The sequence below is a fragment of the Fonsecaea erecta genome (assembly GCF_001651985.1).
Source record: "Fonsecaea erecta strain CBS 125763 chromosome Unknown Scaff2, whole genome shotgun sequence".
Classification (NCBI taxonomy): domain Eukaryota; kingdom Fungi; phylum Ascomycota; class Eurotiomycetes; order Chaetothyriales; family Herpotrichiellaceae; genus Fonsecaea; species Fonsecaea erecta.
The window spans coordinates 2463747-2483583 of NW_017387245.1; the positions used below are offsets into that span (position 1 = coordinate 2463747).

Genomic DNA, 19837 nt, shown 5'->3' on the forward strand with positions numbered 1-19837 from the left:
GCGATATAGTTGGTGTTGGTCTTGTTGGTTTTTTGGAGAGAGCCTCGGCAATAGTCATCCATCATCCGCTATACAAACAGAGCCGGGTGCGGGGGATCCAAGATCATGCCAGTGACCACTGACAAGTCTATGGGTGGAAAAGCTTCCCACAGTCCTACATCTATCAATCACCTCCTCCATCTGCTGAAATCAATCTCCGGCAACCTCAGCGCCAGACTGCTCATCACCACACTGACACTACTCGCCGCCATGGCGATACTTGCCCAAACCGGATTCAATCTCCACCCAGCGTGTTGATCGTTCGCTCCGACAGCAAAGAATACCCCCGCTGCAACGGGAACCAAGCACAGGTTGTACACCGCTGCCCAGGCAAAGTTCAATTTCACGCGTAAAAACACCCGTTTGGCAAGTCTGACCAGGGTAAGTATCGTGTTGAGGTCGGCATTGAGCAGGATGAACGATGAGGTGGTCATGGCCACGTCGGAGCCGGAGGAGAGTGCGATCGAGACATCGGCAGCAGAGAGAGCAGGAGTGTCATTCGTGCCGTCCCCCACGAACGCAATGATCTTGCGACTACCCTGAAGGCCTGAGGGCTCGTCGGAGGATAAGCCTTGCAGTTCGCGGATGTAGCTGGCTTTATCTTGTGGGAGGACACCGGCACGCACATTGCTGGCAGGGATTCCCAGCTGGGTAGCAATAGCCAGGGCCGTGGTTTGGTTGTCTCCCGTGCACATGTGGACGTCGAGTCCTGCGCTGTGGAGAGATTCGAGCACTTCGGGTGCCTCAGAGCGGATCGGGTCGGCGATGGCAAAGACAGCCAAAGCCCGGTAAGACGACAGCGACTTGGCTTTCTCAGCATCTTCTGTTATCTCCCGGACAGCAAAAATGGCGGTGGAATGACCGAGGGACTGGTGCTTCGTGAGTATGGGATTGAGGTAAAAGTCCTCTCCTTTGGACGTGACCTTAGCCTCGGCCTCCTTTGTTGAGAAACCTGACGTCTGGCTGTCCGGCAGAGAAATGCTCTGCAAAAGTCTCTCGTTTCCAAGAGCGATCTCGTATCGCAATGCAGACAAATTGCCTCTGACCAGGAATCTGCCGGTCATGCCCTGCCCAGGCACCTCTTTGACCTCCTCCTGCTCAATGGAAACATTGGTCGAATTCTCCGCACAGTAGGTTGCAATAGCTTTGGCGATCGGATGCGTGCTTGACTCTTCCAACATACGGGACGACGCCAGGATGGCGCTATCGTCAAGTGTCGGACTACAGCCCTGACTGCTCCGGATCAATTCAAAGTCGGTGACTCGCATGTGCCCCTCAGTCAGTGTGCCTGTCTTGTCAAACACAATAGCGTCCAATTTCGACGCTTCCTGAAACGCCTCGCCACCTCCTTGGACAAGGACCCCGTTTTTCGCGGCCAACCCGCCTCCCACAAAGAGTGCCGTAGGTGCAGCGAGACCTATGCCACAGGGGCAGGCGACCACGAAGACGGCAATCGCGAACTCAAGAGACCAGAATGGCCATCCTCCCCGACTGACGTCAAGCCATGCGCGAGGTAGAGTTCCGGATAAGCCCAGGCCCATCCAGATCACCCAAGTGGTGATAGCAATGAGGGTGATGACCGGGACGAAGTACCCCGTGAGAATGTCTGCAATGCGCTCGATCGGAGCTCTTTTCGCCTGGCCTTCACGAACAACATTGACAATGCGGTCCAACATGGATGTCCCCCCGACACCAGTTACTCTGATTCGGACAGGGTCGGACACGTTCACAGACCCGGTAAAAACCTCATCGCCATAGGTTTTCATGACCGGCCTCGATTCTCCGGTAAGAGAGCTCTCATCGAACAGAAATGTGCCTTGATTATCAATGACGCCGTCGGTGGGCGGTGATGTTCCGTGAGGGATCTGAACGAGATCACCTGTCTCCAGCTGATCAACGGGGATGGTTTCGGTGCCGCCAGACGCTTTCCCGCTCGCACCATCTGTGACAAGGAGAGCTGTTGAAGGCCGGAGGTTGCTGAGCATCGCCACAGCGTCACCGGTCTTCGTCTTGCTGTACGCCTCCAGGAAGCGTCCAATGAGGATGAAGAAGGTGAGGAATGTCACGGTATCGAAATATGTGTCTGATGACTGACGATGCCTCATGTCTGTCGAATTAGATGTCGCATCCATAACCAGGACGGCCAACGAGGAGAAATATGCCACCGACGCGCCAGCACTGATCAACAGATTCATGCTGCCAAACCGGTAAAACCGACGCAGAATCGGGATTTTGCTGTTAGGCCTCCACATCGCTTTAATCTCCTTATATGCGCGGACATGGAAGAGATCAGTGCCGAAAACCATAACCGGTGTGGTCATGAAGAACAGTGCCCACTCCATTCGCATAGCTTGTCCCGCGAGGATGGGCTGTTCCCACCATCGCCTCGTCGCATTGGATCCGGGCACCAAGCTCATGTACACCACACCGATGATGAACGTCGGAATAGCAACGATGCCAGTAAACAGGAGCCGGCCAAGAATATGCTTCATTTCCTTTCGCTGTAACCGTCGTGACCGCTCTTCCAGCGTTGGTGGGTGGTAGACACTTGCCTTCAGAGCTTCGTGTGAAGCATCGACAACGGCGATGAAGCTGCGTATGTTGAGCTGAGGAGAAGGGCGGTAGGTAACGGTAAGGATGGGATCTTTTAAGGTCGGTAGTTGAGTTATGGTAAACGTCGATCCGTGGGCAGGTGACAATGCAGATTGGATAGCCGTCCTGACATTCTCGGGACAGTGCTCACAGTACATGCCGTCGATCCTCAGCTGTACTGTCCGTTCTTCTTTCCGGACCGGAGCTGATTTGGCGGTGCTCTCCAGTTTGATAACGGTCGCTTCGTAGCCCAAGTCGTCGATCTTCTCCAGTATTGCTTCGAGATTCTGCTTTCCGTGGAAGATCACAAGCCCGCGGTTCCCGACCAAGTCGATGTTGGTATCTTGGATGAACGGAAGCTCCTCGAGCCCTCGGGTGATCGCGCCAACGCAACTTCCACAGGTCATTCCCTCAATACTGAGCGTGACCTTCAGATCCTCATCGCCACCATCTGACGGAGCCTTCTCTTGCGCCAACGGTTGCACATTATCAACGACAGCCTCGTAGCCCAATTCTTCAATGGCCTCCACAAGTTTGTCCGAGTTGCTCTTGGGGCCATGATAAACCACTCTTGCGTTGTTCGTCATTAGATTAACATTTGTCGAATCCACAAAGTCTAGGTTGTCGAGCCCTTTTGTGATCGAGCTTGTGCAAGACGCGCAAGTCATGCCACCGATCGACACAGCAGCAACATAGTGGGAAGGTGTACTCTTTTCTGTTGTGCCATCGAGGTCTTTATTCGACACCTTGTCTCCAGCCAGTGTGTCATCCGAAACCGCGGCCTCCTCGTCTGTAGGGGTCTGTCTGGGGCGGGCTTGTCGGCGCAATCGTGTGAGAGAAGGCCATGTAAGTTTTGGCCTTGGTGTCTGGCCTTTTTCGCGTTGACATGCCTTACAATTTTCAATATGCTTGCGTTGAGCGCGAGACATGAGCCAGCGGGACCGCGAGAGCCGGGCGTTGGTGGGACTTGGTGACACATCGGAGTCGTGAGATTTGATACCGTCGGGTCGGGTAGTTGTGACATGCTGGACGTCGAAAGCTGCCTTGATTAGCTCACGGACAATGACTTCTCGGGTCGAATCCTGTGCATGTTTGACACGAATGAGTTGGTCGATGAGAGAGACTTGGATGGACTGGATTCCTGGAATTCCCTGGAGAGTATCTTGGACATAGGACACGCACGACGGGCAGTGGATGTTTGACACTAGGAACGTGGATGTGTAGGCCATGGCTGAGGAAAAGAGGAACGAGATGGGCAACACTCAAGGCTTCTCGTGCCTTGAGAAACGTGGCGAGCAAGACAAGGGCTTGGTGTACTGCGTAAAAGGAGATGAGATATAACGGGGGAAAATGACACAGAAGGAAAGATGATGATGAAGCTGCTCAGTCTTTATTCTCCCACATGGTCTTGAGTAGTTTGTGCGTAGAGCGATACAGCGGATTTCGCTCGAAAACCTTCAGGTAGATCAAGGATCGCATTGAGTCGATGATAGGTCGAGGAAGTCGTGGATCATGCGAAGTATGGCAGCAGGATGCGCGACTTGTGCGTTAAATGACGGAGGGAGTTGGGAAGTTTGGCGCAGGCTGGAAATGAGGTGGGGAGGATGACAAAATAATCCAGATCACGTGTACCTAGCCGTGAAAATCACGTGTGGATTCCAATTCTGCGACTTCATCTCAACCCCGTCGCCTGCTTCTCGAATTGCACACTCTTGACACCAACGAAGCGAAGACTGAAGCTAAGCAACCTCGCCTCCGTCGCTGATATAGACACACTATCGATCATGGAACTGGTGTATTCTTGACGACGGGATGCTGCTTTCTTCCAATCAAAACCCACCACCAACCGTTCGCCTAGGGACAAAGGGTGACCTCAGCTGGCATGGCCTCCCCACCAAGAAGCTCCTTGGCTCCTTCCGAAGCCTCGAACGATCTCAGAAGTCATGTCATTCAGAACAGTGACAATGATCACCACAAACAATTCTCGATGCCATCTTCTCACTACAATATACCTCCTGCTATTCCCGTCCTCAATTTTAGTGTTACATCCGACGGCCTGAACAACCACGTCGAGTTGTTGGGTCCTCATCGCCCACCACAAGTGGACTTCGGTCCAACATCTTATCCACGCTCGGGGCCACGCCGGGGGTCATTCCCAGACATCCTACCACACGGTCACACTCCACCTCCACCCATCAACATAACCATGCCCCCTGCTAAAGCTCGCAAGTCCGGGCTTTTCACAGGTTTCAGGGCCGGGCAGGAGGATATGGACACCGATAGCGATCTTGAATTTCTATATTCCATACCATGTTCGAATGCAGATAAGGCGCAAACTCCCTCTCCTGTTACTAACACCGACAAAATCGACAAAGACACAACCACTACCGTGGGCGAGGTTGTGGCACCCAGTATTGCCAGTGATGGAAATCCACCCTCAACAAAAGTTGCTGAAAGTAGTGTCTCAGGAAGAAATAAGCAAGATGTTCCTTCCAACAGTCCAGTGGTCCCTGATAAGGGGCTGACTGGAGACAAACCGGACATCAAACGGGAGCCGAGCAACATCCAGGCTCCGGGCGACGACCAGACTTCACCCCAAGTGGTACCCGCGAACGCCATAGATCAGCCTTCTAACTACTCTATGCCTCCTAGCAAGAAAAGAAAGAGTGGTGCTTCCAGAACTTCAGAGTCCAATCAGCGCGCGTCGACTTCGGCATCAACGGCCACTCCGTCTCGAGAGAGCTCGGAAGAATACAACCCTTCTGGGCACACTCGATCCGGGAGGCAAATACAGAAGCCTGTGTCCCTTAGCGAGGGTACTCCTGTCCATGCGAGCCCATCAAGGAAACCATCACGCAACAATTCTACCGCCAACACAATGTCAAATTCCCCTGCGTCCATAAAAACTCACCCAAAGATCAAACGCAGAGTCTACCGCGGACGTGAGCAGTTTGCGCTTTGTGAGCACTGTTTGCGTGGACACGGCCCTCCAGGAAATGTGATTGTCTTCTGTGATGCATGCAACAAGTGCTGGCATCAGCGCTGCCATGAACCCCAGATCTCTTCACAAACGGTTAGTGACTCGAAAGCCGAGTGGTTCTGCTCGGAATGTGACCGAATTCTGCACGGCAAGAAGAAGGACAAGAAGGCAAATGGGAAAGCTGGCGCCCAACTCGCCGTCGTGGCACCTCCTGTCGTTGAGCAGAAACCCACATTTACAGGGCCACGGGTTGGAGGTCGTTTCCTCCGGCCCGAGCAGAAGGAAGCCTATCTCAAAACTCTTTCCAGAGATGATCTTGTGTCGCTGGTTCTACAGGCCTCAGACCTGGCACCGGACCTACCTTTGTTCCAAAGAGCAGCACCGCCGCCGCCCCCGCCAGTGGTGATGCCGCAGGCGCAGTTCACTTCTACCTATGTAACACCGGTCACGAAGGTGCCTTCGTTTGGGGACAACGACGCGGGCGACGATAACGAGCTAGATGAAGGCTACGATGGATACTTTGACGAGCACGCCGCACTGTATCCCAAGCCTGGAAATGGAGTCCAATTGCCTCCAGAGAGCGAGGATTTGCATGTGTTGCTGGAGGGCAAAGAGAGCAAAACCTTTAGTCATTGGGTGCAAGGAATGCCCGGGAAGCTGTTCAGCGGGTCGGGTAATGTCTCTTCGACGGTATACTGATACTAGCAGTGCACAGGCTCTGTTGAGGAGATTTCGATGGTTCATTATTACTTCGTCTCGAATGCTTCGCGCCCCACTGTCCCACTGCCTAATCATTGCCGAATCAAGGCGTCGGATAGCTTATCCGTACTTCGCTTCAGTTGCCTTCCTATCTCGACGTTTGTCCCGAGTTCCAATGCGGCATCAATCTCTCCTTAGTATTGTATCCATTGCTTGCCTCCTCTTCCTCCCGCTGGTCATGATCGACTGCACGAAAGATCATCTTGTATTTGACCTTTCAAGAGAAACTTCCACTATGACAGAAATGTGATGTGGATGCCGATGCCTGGAGTCCCCAGAGATGCGGCGATCAACTCACGACCGTCGAGTCCCATTACAGGGGGCTTGAGAACGAGGCTCGCTCCATCACAACACAGTATCTTTTGGGCATAAGACCACACATCATGTTAACAAATTTCTCTGGAGTTGGAAGAGGTACCGTGTGCTGATTTCCTTTGGTTGATGCTGTTTGGCTGTGACGACTGGGACGATCTGTTTGAGAAGATGACAAGCCACAGTATCGAGAGTAATCCCCGTCACGTACATGGAGGGTATCAGGCAGTAGACCAAGACATAGGTTGGGTTCATTGACGCAGAGCTCTTTGTCTCAAGGTGGAAACCCCGTTGTCTTGTGTCTTGCAAACAGACCGTGCTGGCTGCGCTCCTGCCACTGCCACTGTCACTGCCGTGGGGGAATGTCACTGGCTTCTTGCCTCACCTTCTATCCCAGGTGACTGCCCCCCCACCCCAGCCACGTCGATGATTCTAAGTGACTCACTGAGCCTTCTGGGGTTTTCCGGAGTTGCCAATTTGAGAGCAGTTCAACTGCGCCAAGACCCAAATCCCTCAATTGCGCTCGCACAAGATCTTCCCTTTCACGAGAACAGAGAGATGCTGTGATCTTTCTATCGATTTTATTCATGATTCAGTGGCATTGTACTCATCTCCTCCCAGCTCCACCATGGTGGCGATCATGAGGCCTTACATATCCGCCTTGACGGCCGGACAAGGCTTGAACTACGAGTCGATAAACGTTCTATCTCCTGAGCCGCGCCCCAGCCTTCCTTTCACCGATGATGGTCCGGGAAACCTCTCAGTGTTTGGTCCTCGCCACGATAACGACCATGAAAACTACAGAAAGATCAAGATTCTCCCAACTGCTGATGAAATCCTGGCCGTCCATCGACCGACGTACATGCCGAAAAAAGATCTCCATGAAGAGCACTTCTTAGACAACGGGCCTGCCAGGCTTCTGGATACGCTTTTCAGACAACTGCGATATGACAGCATTGAGAGCATCCGTGACGTATGCTATTCAGCCTCACAAGTTGCCTTTCTCGGCAGCCGCACAAATCCTGAAGCCCACGTCCGCCACGAGACCGAAGCCGGCAACCGTTATTTCTTGTATCGCAACGTCAAAATCGAAGAGCTGCTTTCACATGAACAAAAGACGATGCTTGTCCGCGTCAGTTACGACTGTCCGCCATTCATGAGGGCTCAGAGGTTGTATGACTCTGGCCGATTTCAAAAAGGCATGCTTGTCGCGTTGCTCCAACTGAATCATGCTACCATGACACTGTCTGTCTACTTCATGGAGGTTCATCTCGCTCAAAGCACATTCTCTATGAACAGCTTTGATGGAGGGGGGACTCGAGCAGCAGTCCAGCTCTCTTTCCTCCCTACAACCACCCACGGTGAAGTCCTGCAACTCTGCCGCCACACATTGGGCCTTTGCACAGGAAGTGAACTCTACCTTATAGAATTCCCGAAGGTTCTCTTCGCCGGGTTCTACAACTGCCTGAGGCGGCTGCAAGAGATGAGAGAAGCAGATTTCGCTTTTCAGCGCTACGTTGCACCTAAGAAGGATATCAGTGAGGTATTGGGAGCTGAAAAACTGCACTCGATCACTGGATTGCCCTCTCAGCTTCCATGCCCCCCACCTGCCTACGCACTCTCATCGGGTTTCGAATACAACCTCACGAAGCTTGTTCCACCGACATGCCGGATTGCGTCTGCATCTGTAGCAGATTTATCACGTCCCTCGACTCTCGATGTCCTCAACCGCGAAACCACTCTGGACGAAGGTCAAGCGGTGGCTTTCAGAGACAGCCTCCTGCGGGAGTTTGCTTGCACACAAGGTCCGCCTGGATGCGGCAAGACCTTTCTGGGTGTCCAGCTAGCCAAGACTCTTCTCGAATCCCGGCACTCACAGAAGCCTATCCTACTGGTTTGTCTGACGAATCACGCCCTTGACAGCTTTCTCGCCGATCTACGAGATGCTGGTGTCTCCAATCTGCTCCGAATCGGTTCTGGCAGCAAGGCAGACTGGACAGATGCAATCAATCTCCGCAACATGAGACGAAAGACGCGAATGAAGAAGGCGGATAGCCACAGGCTGTATGCTCATGATCTCCAAAAGAAGCTGCTCCTCGCAGAACTGGATTTATTGTGCAAAGGTATAGTCATCTCCCACATGTCCTCTCGAACAGAACTAAGTGAGAACAGCGCTTTCTTGCCAGACTCATACTGGCAACCCTCCATGGCACTATGTCGAGGATATTCTACGCAACAAATACCCCGATGTCCATTCCCAATTCATGACCAACCCCAATGTCTCGCTTGCGCAGTCCTTTACTTTCGAATACTGGTCAGGCGGCGGAGACCTAAAGACCATACGGGAATTACATCTAGAACTGGCTTGTAGGCTGGCCCAAACCTCAAAAGACGGTGCAAAACCGACCCAAGAAAATGTCGATGAAATCCTTCTCGACATATCTTACCATGCTGAACTCCAAAGTGCAAACGCTGGGGAGTCTAGCGTATGGAACCTGCCTCTATCTGAACGTCAATTTATGCTTCGCCATTGGGAGGCGGAGGTAGACGGAGAAAAGTTTGCAACCAAGATGGTTTCACTCTACTCTGACTTGCAAGTGTACATGGAGAAAATCAAGACAATCCACGAGGCGCGCGACGCGCAGATCATGTCGTCTCAAAATATCATCGCTATGACCACAACCGCATGCGCAGCCCGCTGGGAGGTTCTGCGATCACTGGATCTTGAGATCCTCATTTGTGAGGAGGCCGCGGAGGTTATGGAAGCACATGCACTCTGCACTTTGCTCCCTACACTTCAACATGCAGTTTTTATTGGCGATCCTCAACAGCTGCGACCTGAAACAAATGAACAGTCTCTAAGTCTCGAGATGTCGGTCGGGCGTCAATATCGCTTGGATGAGTCGTTGCTGGAGCGACTGATGTTTCCTCATGACATAGCTGCGCCGATAATGCCGTCAAGCCACTTGAGTGTTCAACGCCGCATGCATCCTGACATTGCAAATATCACTCGCCTGACCTATCCCTATCTCAAGGACCACGAGTCTACGCTCCAACGCTCGCCAACTCATGGCATTACACATAGAATCTTTTGGTGGGACCATCGAGTTCCCGAACTTGGATCGGATGATCTAAAGTCGCATGCCAATCTCCATGAGGTCGAGATGGTCGCCTCCCTTGTCCAGTACCTGCTTCGCAGTGGTGCGTACTCACAAGGAGAGATTGCAGTCTTGACTCCATACGCTGGCCAGCTATTGAAACTCTACGGGCGGCTGGCCGCAACATGTGACATATGGCTCTCTGAAAACGACCGAGAAGCACTGCTTGGTGAGGAGGTCCTTGGCCTTGGAGATGAAGGCAGGACTACCAAAGACGAAGTTGCGATCTCCGACATGCTCAGGATCGCTACAGTCGACAACTTCCAGGGTGAAGAGGCAAAGGTCATCATCCTCAGCACGGTCCGAAGTGGAGGGAGCGCTGGGTTCTTGAAGACTTTGAATCGCATCAATGTTGCCTGCAGCAGGGCACGTAACGGCTTTTATATTGTGGGTAATTCCCAGACTCTATCTCAAGTACCAATGTGGAGAAACGTTATCAACGCTTTCAATGGGAAGATTGGAGGTTCAATTATGACTCAATGTCATGTGCACCCTGACCATCGCCACCTTGTCGAGCAACCAGAAGACTTTCAATACGTCCCAGAATGTTCAACGACTTGCGGGACGATTTTGCCCTGCGGCCATCTCTGCCAAGAGAAATGTCACCCGCCCCAGCTCCATTCCCGCCTAACCTGTCAGGAGAAATGTACGAAGGTCTTCCAACCGTGCGGACACACATGTGAGAAGCTGTGCTATCAGAAATGTGGAAAATGTCAGACTACCATCGACGAAGTTACCCTCGATTGCGGACACCGCGGAAAGACGCTCTGCTCAGGAGACACGTTCAAGTGTGAGGTGGTCATAGCGACGAAAGTCCTCAGCTGTGGCCATTCTCTAAGTACCTTGTGTGGTGAGAATCCCGACGACAAGGGCATATGCCAACAACCATGCGGCAAGACACTCCTTTGCGGCCATCTTTGCGGTGGGAAATGCGGGGTTTGCAACGACAAAAATCCAGGGAAGCATGACTCCTGTGCGCAGATGTGCAATCAACTGAAAGCATGTGGCCATCTTTGCAAGGAGACTTGTCATGTCGGAAAAGCATGTCCAACCTCATGTGTTGAACCCTGCCTGGACCAGTGTGCGCATGGTCCTTGTAGGGGTCGGTGTCAAGACATCTGTGATCCTTGCGTCAAGCAAACCGTTGCTGGCTGTGAGCACGAAGAATCGTCGGACATCCTTTGTTGCCTGCCGAACCCTTCATTACCTTGCTGCAGGCCCTGCCCTCAGACCCTAGCATGTGGTCACGACTGCCCATCACTTCATGGTGAGGTGTGCCCTCCCTCGAGGCTCTGCCCAGAATGCCTCACTGGGGAAAGAGGCCCCAATGTCCTGTACTCCCCCGAATGTGGACACATGACAGAGATCGCTCAGCTAGACGTCCTCAATCTCCTTGGCATTTACAACGTCAATACCCAGGGGATTATTTCAGCAATCAACTCAGATGTGAGACCACAAGATCTCAATATACCAAAATGCCTGTGCGGGGCCTCCATGCAAGGCACTCGCCGGTACCGACTCCACTCGAAGCTGATCGACTTCGAGAGCACTTTTGACCTTCTTCTCGCGAAAATGGGTCGCAAATTAGCTGCCTTTGCGGCAGCAATCGACGTCCAGGCGAAACGGTTGGAGCAGACGTTCAAACTATGCCTCGAAGAGATCCGACCAAACCCTCTGGCAGCTAAATCGAATGCTACCATCGTTCTTGGTCGAAATCAAGAGATACTTGATCTCCAGAAACAGATTATTAATTTCAGGAGCGAAGTCGTGGATCGATTTCAGAGCAGCATTGCAGCATTACATCAGGTGTTTCCAAACGTCATCCCGTCGCATAACCCGAGTTTCCATCTTCACCTTGACATATTAGAATACAGGGTTGTCAGTGTGCGTCTCGCTGATGCCCTGGAAATTGCAAATCAGCTTCTTCCTCTGAAGGACCATTCCTTCGGAGTGCAACGCCTGGCCCTCAAGATGATCCAGTTCGTTTACAAGGAATCGATTTCGTGCATAGAGTATTGTCAAGGAGCATTGGACAAGACCTCTATTGATACCAACCCGTCTATTGAAGCTGAGATCAGGCTGCAACAGCTCCAGTTCATGCTCTTTGCAAAGTCAACAAGAATTCAGCTCTCTGGGCTTGGCTATCCTGTCAATGACAACGTAGTGGGCATGAACGCGGAAACAGTCAAAGCTGGCTTGGACGCCGTCAGCGCGATCGGCCGCCGGTCCCCGGGGACGTGTGCTCTTTTAATGGTGACTGCACAGAATATGGCCGCAGCCTTCGGACACCAAGATGGGTCGCAGGCACCGTCAATCCCGAAGATCAGGAACAACTACATAAGGCAGGTCGAAAACCTGTGGGGGCATCATGAACTTGGATTTCTGGCCACCTGTGGTCGATCCCACCCCTATTCGGCAAAGACTTTCTCTAACGGCTGCCCCAATTGTGAGAAGCAGGCTCAACTGTCAGCCGATGAAATCTTCCGTGAATCTGGGAAGCACCTGTTTGAGCAGCAGTTCTTGCGGACCATGCAGTCCAGATCCCCGAAACCTCGAAAGTTGAAACATCCTGATCGGGGAAGCCTAAAGGTAGCTTTGCAGTCGGTTGAGCAACCCTTCTTGGAAGCAAACACTGCCAGTGCTGCAGCTGTGGCGGAGTTGTCCCCCGAAGAAAGATTTCTGGCAGCGATGAGGAGAGGTCCGCCGAATCCACTTATAAGGGTGAAGAGCGAGACAGTTAATTTGGACGAGTTGGCTAGAGAAGTGGACATTGGAAAAAAGCTGGAGATGTCGTTGGAGGTGAGAAATGTCACGCAAGAGTCAACTCCAGTTGAACCAGAAAAAGAACTTACAATGGAGGACAAGTTTCTTATGGCAATGAGAAAGATTCGCAACAATTGAAAAGAGAAAGAGACCGATGAGAGCCAGTGAAGGGCCAGTGAGGAAATACGTAGTATCGGCAGCATAGATACTGCATTTTAGTGAACAGACAATCAACGCAATAGACATAGATAATATTGTCGAGAAAACCCTTGTTTGTCTTTTCTAGCTCCCTGCTTTCTAGAGCATCGCCGTCAAAAAGCTTGCGCCCGACATGCAAAGAGGTGTTAAGGTCGCTATAATGGATTCCAGAACTGATTCGTGCGAGAACAACCGGACAGGATGTTGCTTTAGAACCGCCAGCGTGAAAATATCCAACTCACTGGCTGGCCTGTATATGCGTGTAGGTATGATGACATGGGTGGTCGTCGTCGTCATGGTCATCGTCGCCGTCATGGTCATCGTCGCCGCCGATTCCCCTCCACCCAGCCACAGCAGAAAAGAAAAATGATGCAGCTGCCTGTAGCTTCGTCGCTGCTGTCTGTCGGCAGAAAACAGGTCCGTCGGGCTTCTTCCTCCGCTTCACAGTTTGGATTTGGCCGCCGCGTGCGTCACGGCGGGCTTCGGATCCACGGCCAGCTCCGTCCACCAGGGATATGTGACGGGCGGGTTCTTGTCCAGCTGGTCCTGGAAGTTGGGTTTGTCTCCTGCGAAGAAGGCGCGTTTGGCTTCGGCGTGGTCTCTGTGTCGCGGACGGGAGGCGAATCAGTTAGATGGCTTCTCAAAAGAAGGAGAGCGGGGAAGGAGGGAAGGAGAGGAACAGGTATAGGTACTGGGGAAATAGATAGATCCATGCTCGCTTGCTCGCGTGCTTTGCTCTACCCAGGCCCCCGTTCACTCGCCTCAAAACTCACCTGGAAGCGAACTGGTGCGCCAGCAGCGGACTGTCGACCAGGTGCGCGGCCTCGGCCGAGCCAGGATTACGCCAGATGAGCTGGCGGTTGAGGTGAATGGCGGTGGTGCTGACGCGGGTGACGAGTTCTTCGGCCAGCTGCACGGCGCGCGGGAGCACGTCCTGGGGTTCGGGCACCAGCTCAGAGAAGACGCCGTCCAGCGCCTTGGAGTCAGCCGGGTACGTCGCCCCCGTGGTCAGGAGGTACGTCGCCCGGCTGTAGCCCACCATGCGCGGCAGGAAGAAGGAACTCGCTGATTCCATGGTGAGGCCGATGCGGGAGAAGGGGAAGCCGAAGCGTGATTTGGGACTTGCGATCCTGTGAACGAATAATTGTTCAGTGTCTCGGATTAAAGACACCTGGTGTGTCTGCTGAGAGGAATAGATGTGAAAAGGGAATGCATTACCTAATGCCTGCTGCAAGGGTGGATGTCATCCCAATGCCTACCGCAAGCCCATTGTACGCCACGATCACGGTCTTGCTGCAATTGTACATGGCCAGGGCGAGCCGTCCGCCCGTGTCCCGGATGTCCGTGACGGGAATATCCTGAGGCGGGCTGGCGTCGAGATTTAAGTCGATACCGGCGCTGAAGGCCCTGCCCACGCCCGTCAGGATCACCACCTTGACGCGACTGTCCCGATCAATGACGCGGAAAAAGGACTCCAGCCCCACGATCATCTCGCCCGTGAACGAGTTGAGCTTCTCCGGCCGGTTCAGGCTCACGATGACGATGGGCGTCACGCCGGGCGCAGATTCGGGGTGGTTGGTCACCCGCAGATGGCTGTCGGCCGGGGTCGTGTACGTTTCCGGTATATGTACCGTGGAGCTCGGTGGTGCCTGCATCGTGGTCGACGGTTGAAGCAAAGAATCTGTAGAGTTTGGGAGAAAGCTATTGCGAGCCTTGGGGTTCGAGATCTTCTCGCTTATACGGAGTACCGTGTAGATATATCATCGCGTCGATAAGTCAGGGGTGGAAGTAATCCGACTACTACTGGACCGAAACGCCGCGGCCACGGTTAGTAATCACGAGCTCATGTTCTGCCCTATGTCCTGAATAGTACTTTGTAAGCTTCACGGTTGTTGCTCATCTCGAGGGAAGTAAGACAAAGCTTCCAACGCCGTCATTTTGACATCTAGTGTCGTTCTGCACGACGAAGTTCAAAGCTCGCGACAAGTAATGGAGTAACCGGGGTCGGACCCGTGCGAGATCGGAACTAGCGTGCTGGGAAGATGGCGTAGTTTCTAGTGCTTAGCACGAGCTGAACGATTGTCTGCCTTTATTGCACGAGATTCCATCTCCATGAAGGTTTTTGCAGCTGCTGCAACACTCGTTGACTGAGGTCGTATGAGGGTGTAAATAGACATTGCCTTGCACCCCTTCTCGGTGGATTTTATGCCAAGAACACTATAACACTAGCGGCTTGGCATCTTGGCAGCCTAAGATGCCTAAGCTTACCCCCGTCGAGACACATACGTCTCCCAAACTACCACGCTCCGCCTAGCAAGTCTCAATGGGTGATAGACCTGTTCTTCGCGAACCGTCTAGCAATGGTAACCACGGCTGCATCATCCGAACTTAGTACAAACTTCAAGAATTGGTTGAGGTCAATGGATTCCGCGCAGATACGCCATGGAGCATCTTATCAGTCCCACAGAGCTCGACAGATTTCGGCCATCGATCCCTGAAAGTCAATGGCTTGATTTTGATCACGATAGCAGCCAGACATTCCCCGTGGTGTCTTTTGAGGATTATCCCCTCCTCCGAGGCTGGACTGCTGATCGATTGAGAGCCCTCCGTCAGGATGTCGCCGTGCAAAGTGCCGGTTGTGTTTCAAGCATTCTTGCGATGCTACAAAGCTGGCTGTTCTTTGGTGTGCTTGAAGGCGCTTTTCAGCATCACTTTACCAGCTCTTCTTTTCTCACATCATCCGAAGACGTGCAGACCACAGGTAAAAGTCATCGCAGAGTCCTTAATACCCAGCATTTACGCACATTCTATCAACAATGGCACGGTGAATTTATGGACCTTCCAGAAGACAGGCAGACGAGTCTCTCCGACTCTTTCCGCCGCTCGGTGGTGGGTGCCCGCGACTGGACATTGTATCTTGAAGTCGAGCTGAAGTTTAGAATCCCTGCCTACAACAGCCCTCCTCTGTCCAGCGTTTTTAATGCGATTGTCCGTAATGCAGTCCTACTGACGGAGCTACTGACCAAAGCCGTGCCTCAAGCATATTTAGCGAATGGCTTTGTCAACCATCAGATGGACTTGGATCCTGGAGGCGAGATCGAAAATCGGCTGCAAGGGAGCGGATGGTGTCCATCGAGCTCAAGATTACTGATAAGGAGATACGGTCATTCAGCTGCAATGTATGCGACCCTTCTTCGCCCATTGGAGCAGCCTCACGTGAGTCATACTCACTGCACCAAGTCGCAGTGCGTCGCATACAATGTCGACTTATCCACCTACCGGCCTCAGCATGTGGAGCAAGAATGTTCATGCGAACATGTGCTCCCTCCTCGACAAGATATCTTCGACATTCTGCAGTCTGGGACTTTTCCTGTATTGGATGGAGAGGCCATACTGGTGGACGGAGAAAGGGGCGAGCTGAGCGTGAAGCAATACAAACCAGACATGGAATATGTGGTGATCTCTCATGTTTGGTCAGATGGACTCGGCAGTACGACAGAGAAAGGACTGCCGAGATGTCAAGTGGTACAACTTGCACATCTGTGTCATGTAATTTCCGGCTCGACCCTCTTCTGGATCGACGGACTATGCGTCCCACAGGAACCGATAATGCGCAACACTGCAATCCAGCTCATGAGTGCGACCTATTCCAAAGCTGACACGACGCTCGTCCTCGACTATGGTCTTCGTCAGTGCAGCCGCTCAAGCGCTACCGAAGAGATAGCCCTTCGCATCCTGTCATCTGTCTGGCTTCGCCGTCTTTGGACCCTTAAAGAAGGCATTCTCGCGTCTAACCTTGTCTTCCTCTTGCGAGACGCTTTCTTGCCAATGTCTCATTTGCTTTCGGATATCTTCGTCTCTGGCTTCACAGGTCCTATCCCAGCCGCCCTGATCATGGAGGTATCAGGCTTCAGCCGCGACCGCTTTGCTACCAAACCCGCTCATATCAATCATATTCAGCGGCTGATGTGCTACCGGACCACGAGCCGACTCGATGACGAGACACTGGCCATTGCTCCACTCTTCCACATCGATTTGGGGGTCATCATGCCGCATTCAGGCGAAGCGAGAATGATGGCGTTTTGGAAAGCCCTGGGCACCGTGCCATGCGGCTTGATCTTCTCCGGTGCACCGAGACTGACCGCTCATGGGTTCGGATGGGCGCCAAGGACGCTCATGCACGGGACAGGATTGATCGATTTGGGGAGCAGCTACGGACGAATTACGGAAAATGGCCTTGTTGGGGAGTTTCTCGTCTTGGAGTCTGACACAAAATTCGACCTTGCGAGGAGCAAGGCCCTCCGCCTGCTCGACACCACCAAGAAGCGAGGGCTCCGTGTCTTCAATGAAGAGAAGCCGCAATACCTTGAAAGTCACGACCACGGGTCAGTGGATGGCGTCTGGGGCGATATGATCGCCATCCGCGAGCAGCCGAGTGGCGAGATCCTTCCTGGCGTCGCTATCGTGCTCAGACGTGAAGAAAAAAACGTAGACACTATCGAACACGATGATGACAATCGAGTGCCAGCATGTACGTTTGTCACACGAGCCATCGTCGTTGTTGATGAGTCGGCCAACCGAGTGTCGTGGGAGTCAAAACCACCGTCTAATGCCAACCTGGTCAAGTGTGTCGCGAAGACTTTATGCATCTGCTGATACTCACAGGTGGAGATGATTGGACAATTGGACTACCAGGGACTGAAGAGAGAGGAGAAATTACATGGCAGTCTATTTTGCCACGGCTTGGGTCTCTGATACTGCATCATCATCTTCAGAAAGTACCTGTTCAAGCTCGAATATGAGATTCGTTTTCCACAGGGCCAACCCGTTCACCGCTCTTTGGTTCAGCGATATATACATTTTCAGAGCTCCGATGCAATTTCTCCAAGAATGGTCACGAGCTTTTCAGCTCAATGAAATCCGAGCGCCAAGATCTGGCTTTGGCATTGGCTCCAGGGTCGAGATGGCTAAACGTCCTTGTCTGGAGAAAATGCCATCGTGGGCTGGTATCGTCCTCAATCTGCAGCACCAAATGTGACTTCGAGCTCTTTCCAACAGTTGTTCCCCCGGGAGCCGGTATCACCCTTCTATCGTACCGGAGGCAAATGGGCAATCATGTTGACTTTGTAGAATCAGAAGCTCACTTGGAACCGCGGGTGCGTTCTGAGCCGGGCGCCGTATTTTATGAAAACAAATGGTAACGGCACCATGGCCAGCGCAATGAATCCGAGCAAGCTGTTCCCCCAGCCCAGTCCGAGACCCGAGTACAAGGGTCGTCCCGCCAGCGGGAGGAAGGCTCCCGTCAATGAACGGACGACCGTGTTTGCAGCGGTGACGCTGGCGGCGAAGAGAGGATAGCAGTCGACGAGATAGGTTTGGACAGCCATCTATATAACACAAGATTTTGTCAGCATGGAATACTTGGAATACCCATCGTCACAAGCAGAAGTGTCAATTTATCCTCACAAAAATGCCCATCAGCCCCAGTCCCACCCAGCCCGTGCCAATGATGGGCATGATCCAGTGGATCTGCTTCTCCGTCGACCAGCCGTACCAGAACAGCCCGATGGGGATACAGAATGCGGCCGGGATCAGGCCTTCCAGCCGGACTTCGGGGGAGATGTCGCCCTTGGCTTTCTTCGCCTGGATCCGCTTGTCGCTGGTGGCGCCGAACAGGGCCAGCCCGGTGAACATGCCGACGCCGATGCCCAGGTAAGACAGGCCGGCGAGACCCGTGGAGAAGCCGTATATGCTCTCGTAGATCTCGGTGATGGTGGTGAAGATCAGGTAGAGGTAGCCGTAGATGATGGAGACGTAGACCTATATCGGAGAACACCATTGGACGAACGGTTAGAAGAGACAAGAAACAGTCGGGAAGAACGAATGGCACGACATACGACAAAGATGAAGACGATGGGAGACATGAGGAACATCTTGGTCGGGCGGATTAGAGCCTTTACGAGCGCCGTGCGAGGAGAGTCCGCCGTCGACATCTTCGATCGGTACTGTGCATTGCCGGTCGACTTGCGGAGTTTGGCAGCTTTTCTCTCGAGGAGCACAGGGGCGTAAGACTCTTTCATGAAGAGGAAACACAGCACCGTGACCACTCCAGCCTGACGCTCCGTGTCAGCTGCAAAGCACTCAACCACAGGAACCCTGACGAGCATTGACCTACCGCAATGCTGATGACCCAGAAGACCCATCGCCACCCGACATTCTGCGAGAGGAAGGCCCCTGCCACTGGTCCTGATCTAGAGTCAGCACATGTACTATCGCAGTGTCCTTAGGGAGGGTCAACGTACCCGCCACAGGCCCAATCAACGGCCCCATCGCGAAGATGGCCATCTTCGAACCCCTTTCCTCGCGGGTGTACAGATCGGCCACGCTTCCCCCGCCTAGAACCAGGGGCGCCGACCCCGCCGACCCAGCCAGAAACCGGAACCCGATGAGACTGTCCAGCGACGGCGCCACGGCGCACGCGACGGTGAAGACGATGAACAGGACATTCGTGATCTGGTAGACCGGCCAGCGCCCGTAGATCTCCGACATGGGCGCGCACACCAGCGGGCCGAACGCGTAGCCGATCAGGTACACCGACACGACGAACGAGGCGAGGATCACGCTCGTGCTGTCGAAATCGGCCATCACCTTGGGGATTCCCGGCGCGAACATGGATGACGCGAGCGGGCTGGAGAGAAAGAATAAGTCTTGGTATCAGCACATAAACCTAAATGGTTTGATCTTGGGGAAGGGGGCTCCTGGGTTCGTCATGTCATTTGGGCAGTGTTTTGACAATAACATACGTGACAAACGTCAAGCAGGAGAGCAGAGCGATATTGATCGCCTTGCGCCGGGCCGGCCAGTTCATCGGGTTCGCAGGGTCGTCGTCCCCGTCCCAACCGACGACAAAGTCATTCTCACGTGCCGGAACCGGAATGGCCGCCTCCTCCTCGACGATCCCCTCCTTCTTGGTCTCCTCAGCCGCCATGTTGTTGTTATCGCTGCATGCGTCGTCGTTGTTGATCAGTGTGTATTC

The 19837-nt window shown here is 53.2% G+C and overlaps 6 protein-coding genes across 6 annotated transcripts; 3 read left to right on the plus strand and 3 right to left on the minus strand.

The window, feature by feature from the left end:
- Positions 1 to 167: 167 nt before the first annotated feature.
- Positions 168 to 3860, minus strand: AYL99_02652 (hypothetical protein; the record flags this gene model as incomplete). Its single annotated transcript, XM_018834168.1, has 2 exons — positions 168 to 3421; positions 3527 to 3860. The coding sequence occupies 2 exons, from the start codon at positions 3858 to 3860 to the stop codon at positions 168 to 170; spliced, it is 3588 nt and encodes a 1195-aa protein (XP_018696792.1).
- A 653-nt stretch (positions 3861 to 4513) lies between these two features.
- On the plus strand, positions 4514 to 6310 carry AYL99_02653 (hypothetical protein; the record flags this gene model as incomplete). Its single annotated transcript, XM_018834169.1, has 1 exon — positions 4514 to 6310. One exon carries the CDS (start codon positions 4514 to 4516, stop codon positions 6308 to 6310), a length of 1797 nt encoding a protein of 598 aa, XP_018696793.1.
- A 1000-nt stretch (positions 6311 to 7310) lies between these two features.
- Positions 7311 to 12741, plus strand: AYL99_02654 (hypothetical protein; the record flags this gene model as incomplete). The annotated part of the gene is made up of 3 exons (XM_018834170.1): positions 7311 to 8805; positions 8855 to 10231; positions 11204 to 12741. 3 exons carry the CDS (start codon positions 7311 to 7313, stop codon positions 12739 to 12741), a joined length of 4410 nt encoding a protein of 1469 aa, XP_018696794.1.
- A 501-nt stretch (positions 12742 to 13242) lies between these two features.
- Positions 13243 to 14456, minus strand: AYL99_02655 (hypothetical protein; the record flags this gene model as incomplete). Its single annotated transcript, XM_018834171.1, has 3 exons — positions 13243 to 13402; positions 13575 to 13931; positions 14020 to 14456. 3 exons carry the CDS (start codon positions 14454 to 14456, stop codon positions 13243 to 13245), a joined length of 954 nt encoding a protein of 317 aa, XP_018696795.1.
- A 787-nt stretch (positions 14457 to 15243) lies between these two features.
- Positions 15244 to 17457, plus strand: AYL99_02656 (hypothetical protein; the record flags this gene model as incomplete). The annotated part of the gene is made up of 1 exon (XM_018834172.1): positions 15244 to 17457. The coding sequence occupies one exon, from the start codon at positions 15244 to 15246 to the stop codon at positions 17455 to 17457; it is 2214 nt and encodes a 737-aa protein (XP_018696796.1).
- Positions 17458 to 17933: 476 nt separating this feature from the next.
- Positions 17934 to 19789, minus strand: AYL99_02657 (hypothetical protein; the record flags this gene model as incomplete). Its single annotated transcript, XM_018834173.1, has 6 exons — positions 17934 to 18188; positions 18268 to 18621; positions 18699 to 18914; positions 18977 to 19047; positions 19104 to 19489; positions 19605 to 19789. 6 exons carry the CDS (start codon positions 19787 to 19789, stop codon positions 17934 to 17936), a joined length of 1467 nt encoding a protein of 488 aa, XP_018696797.1.
- Positions 19790 to 19837: the final 48 nt, after the last annotated feature.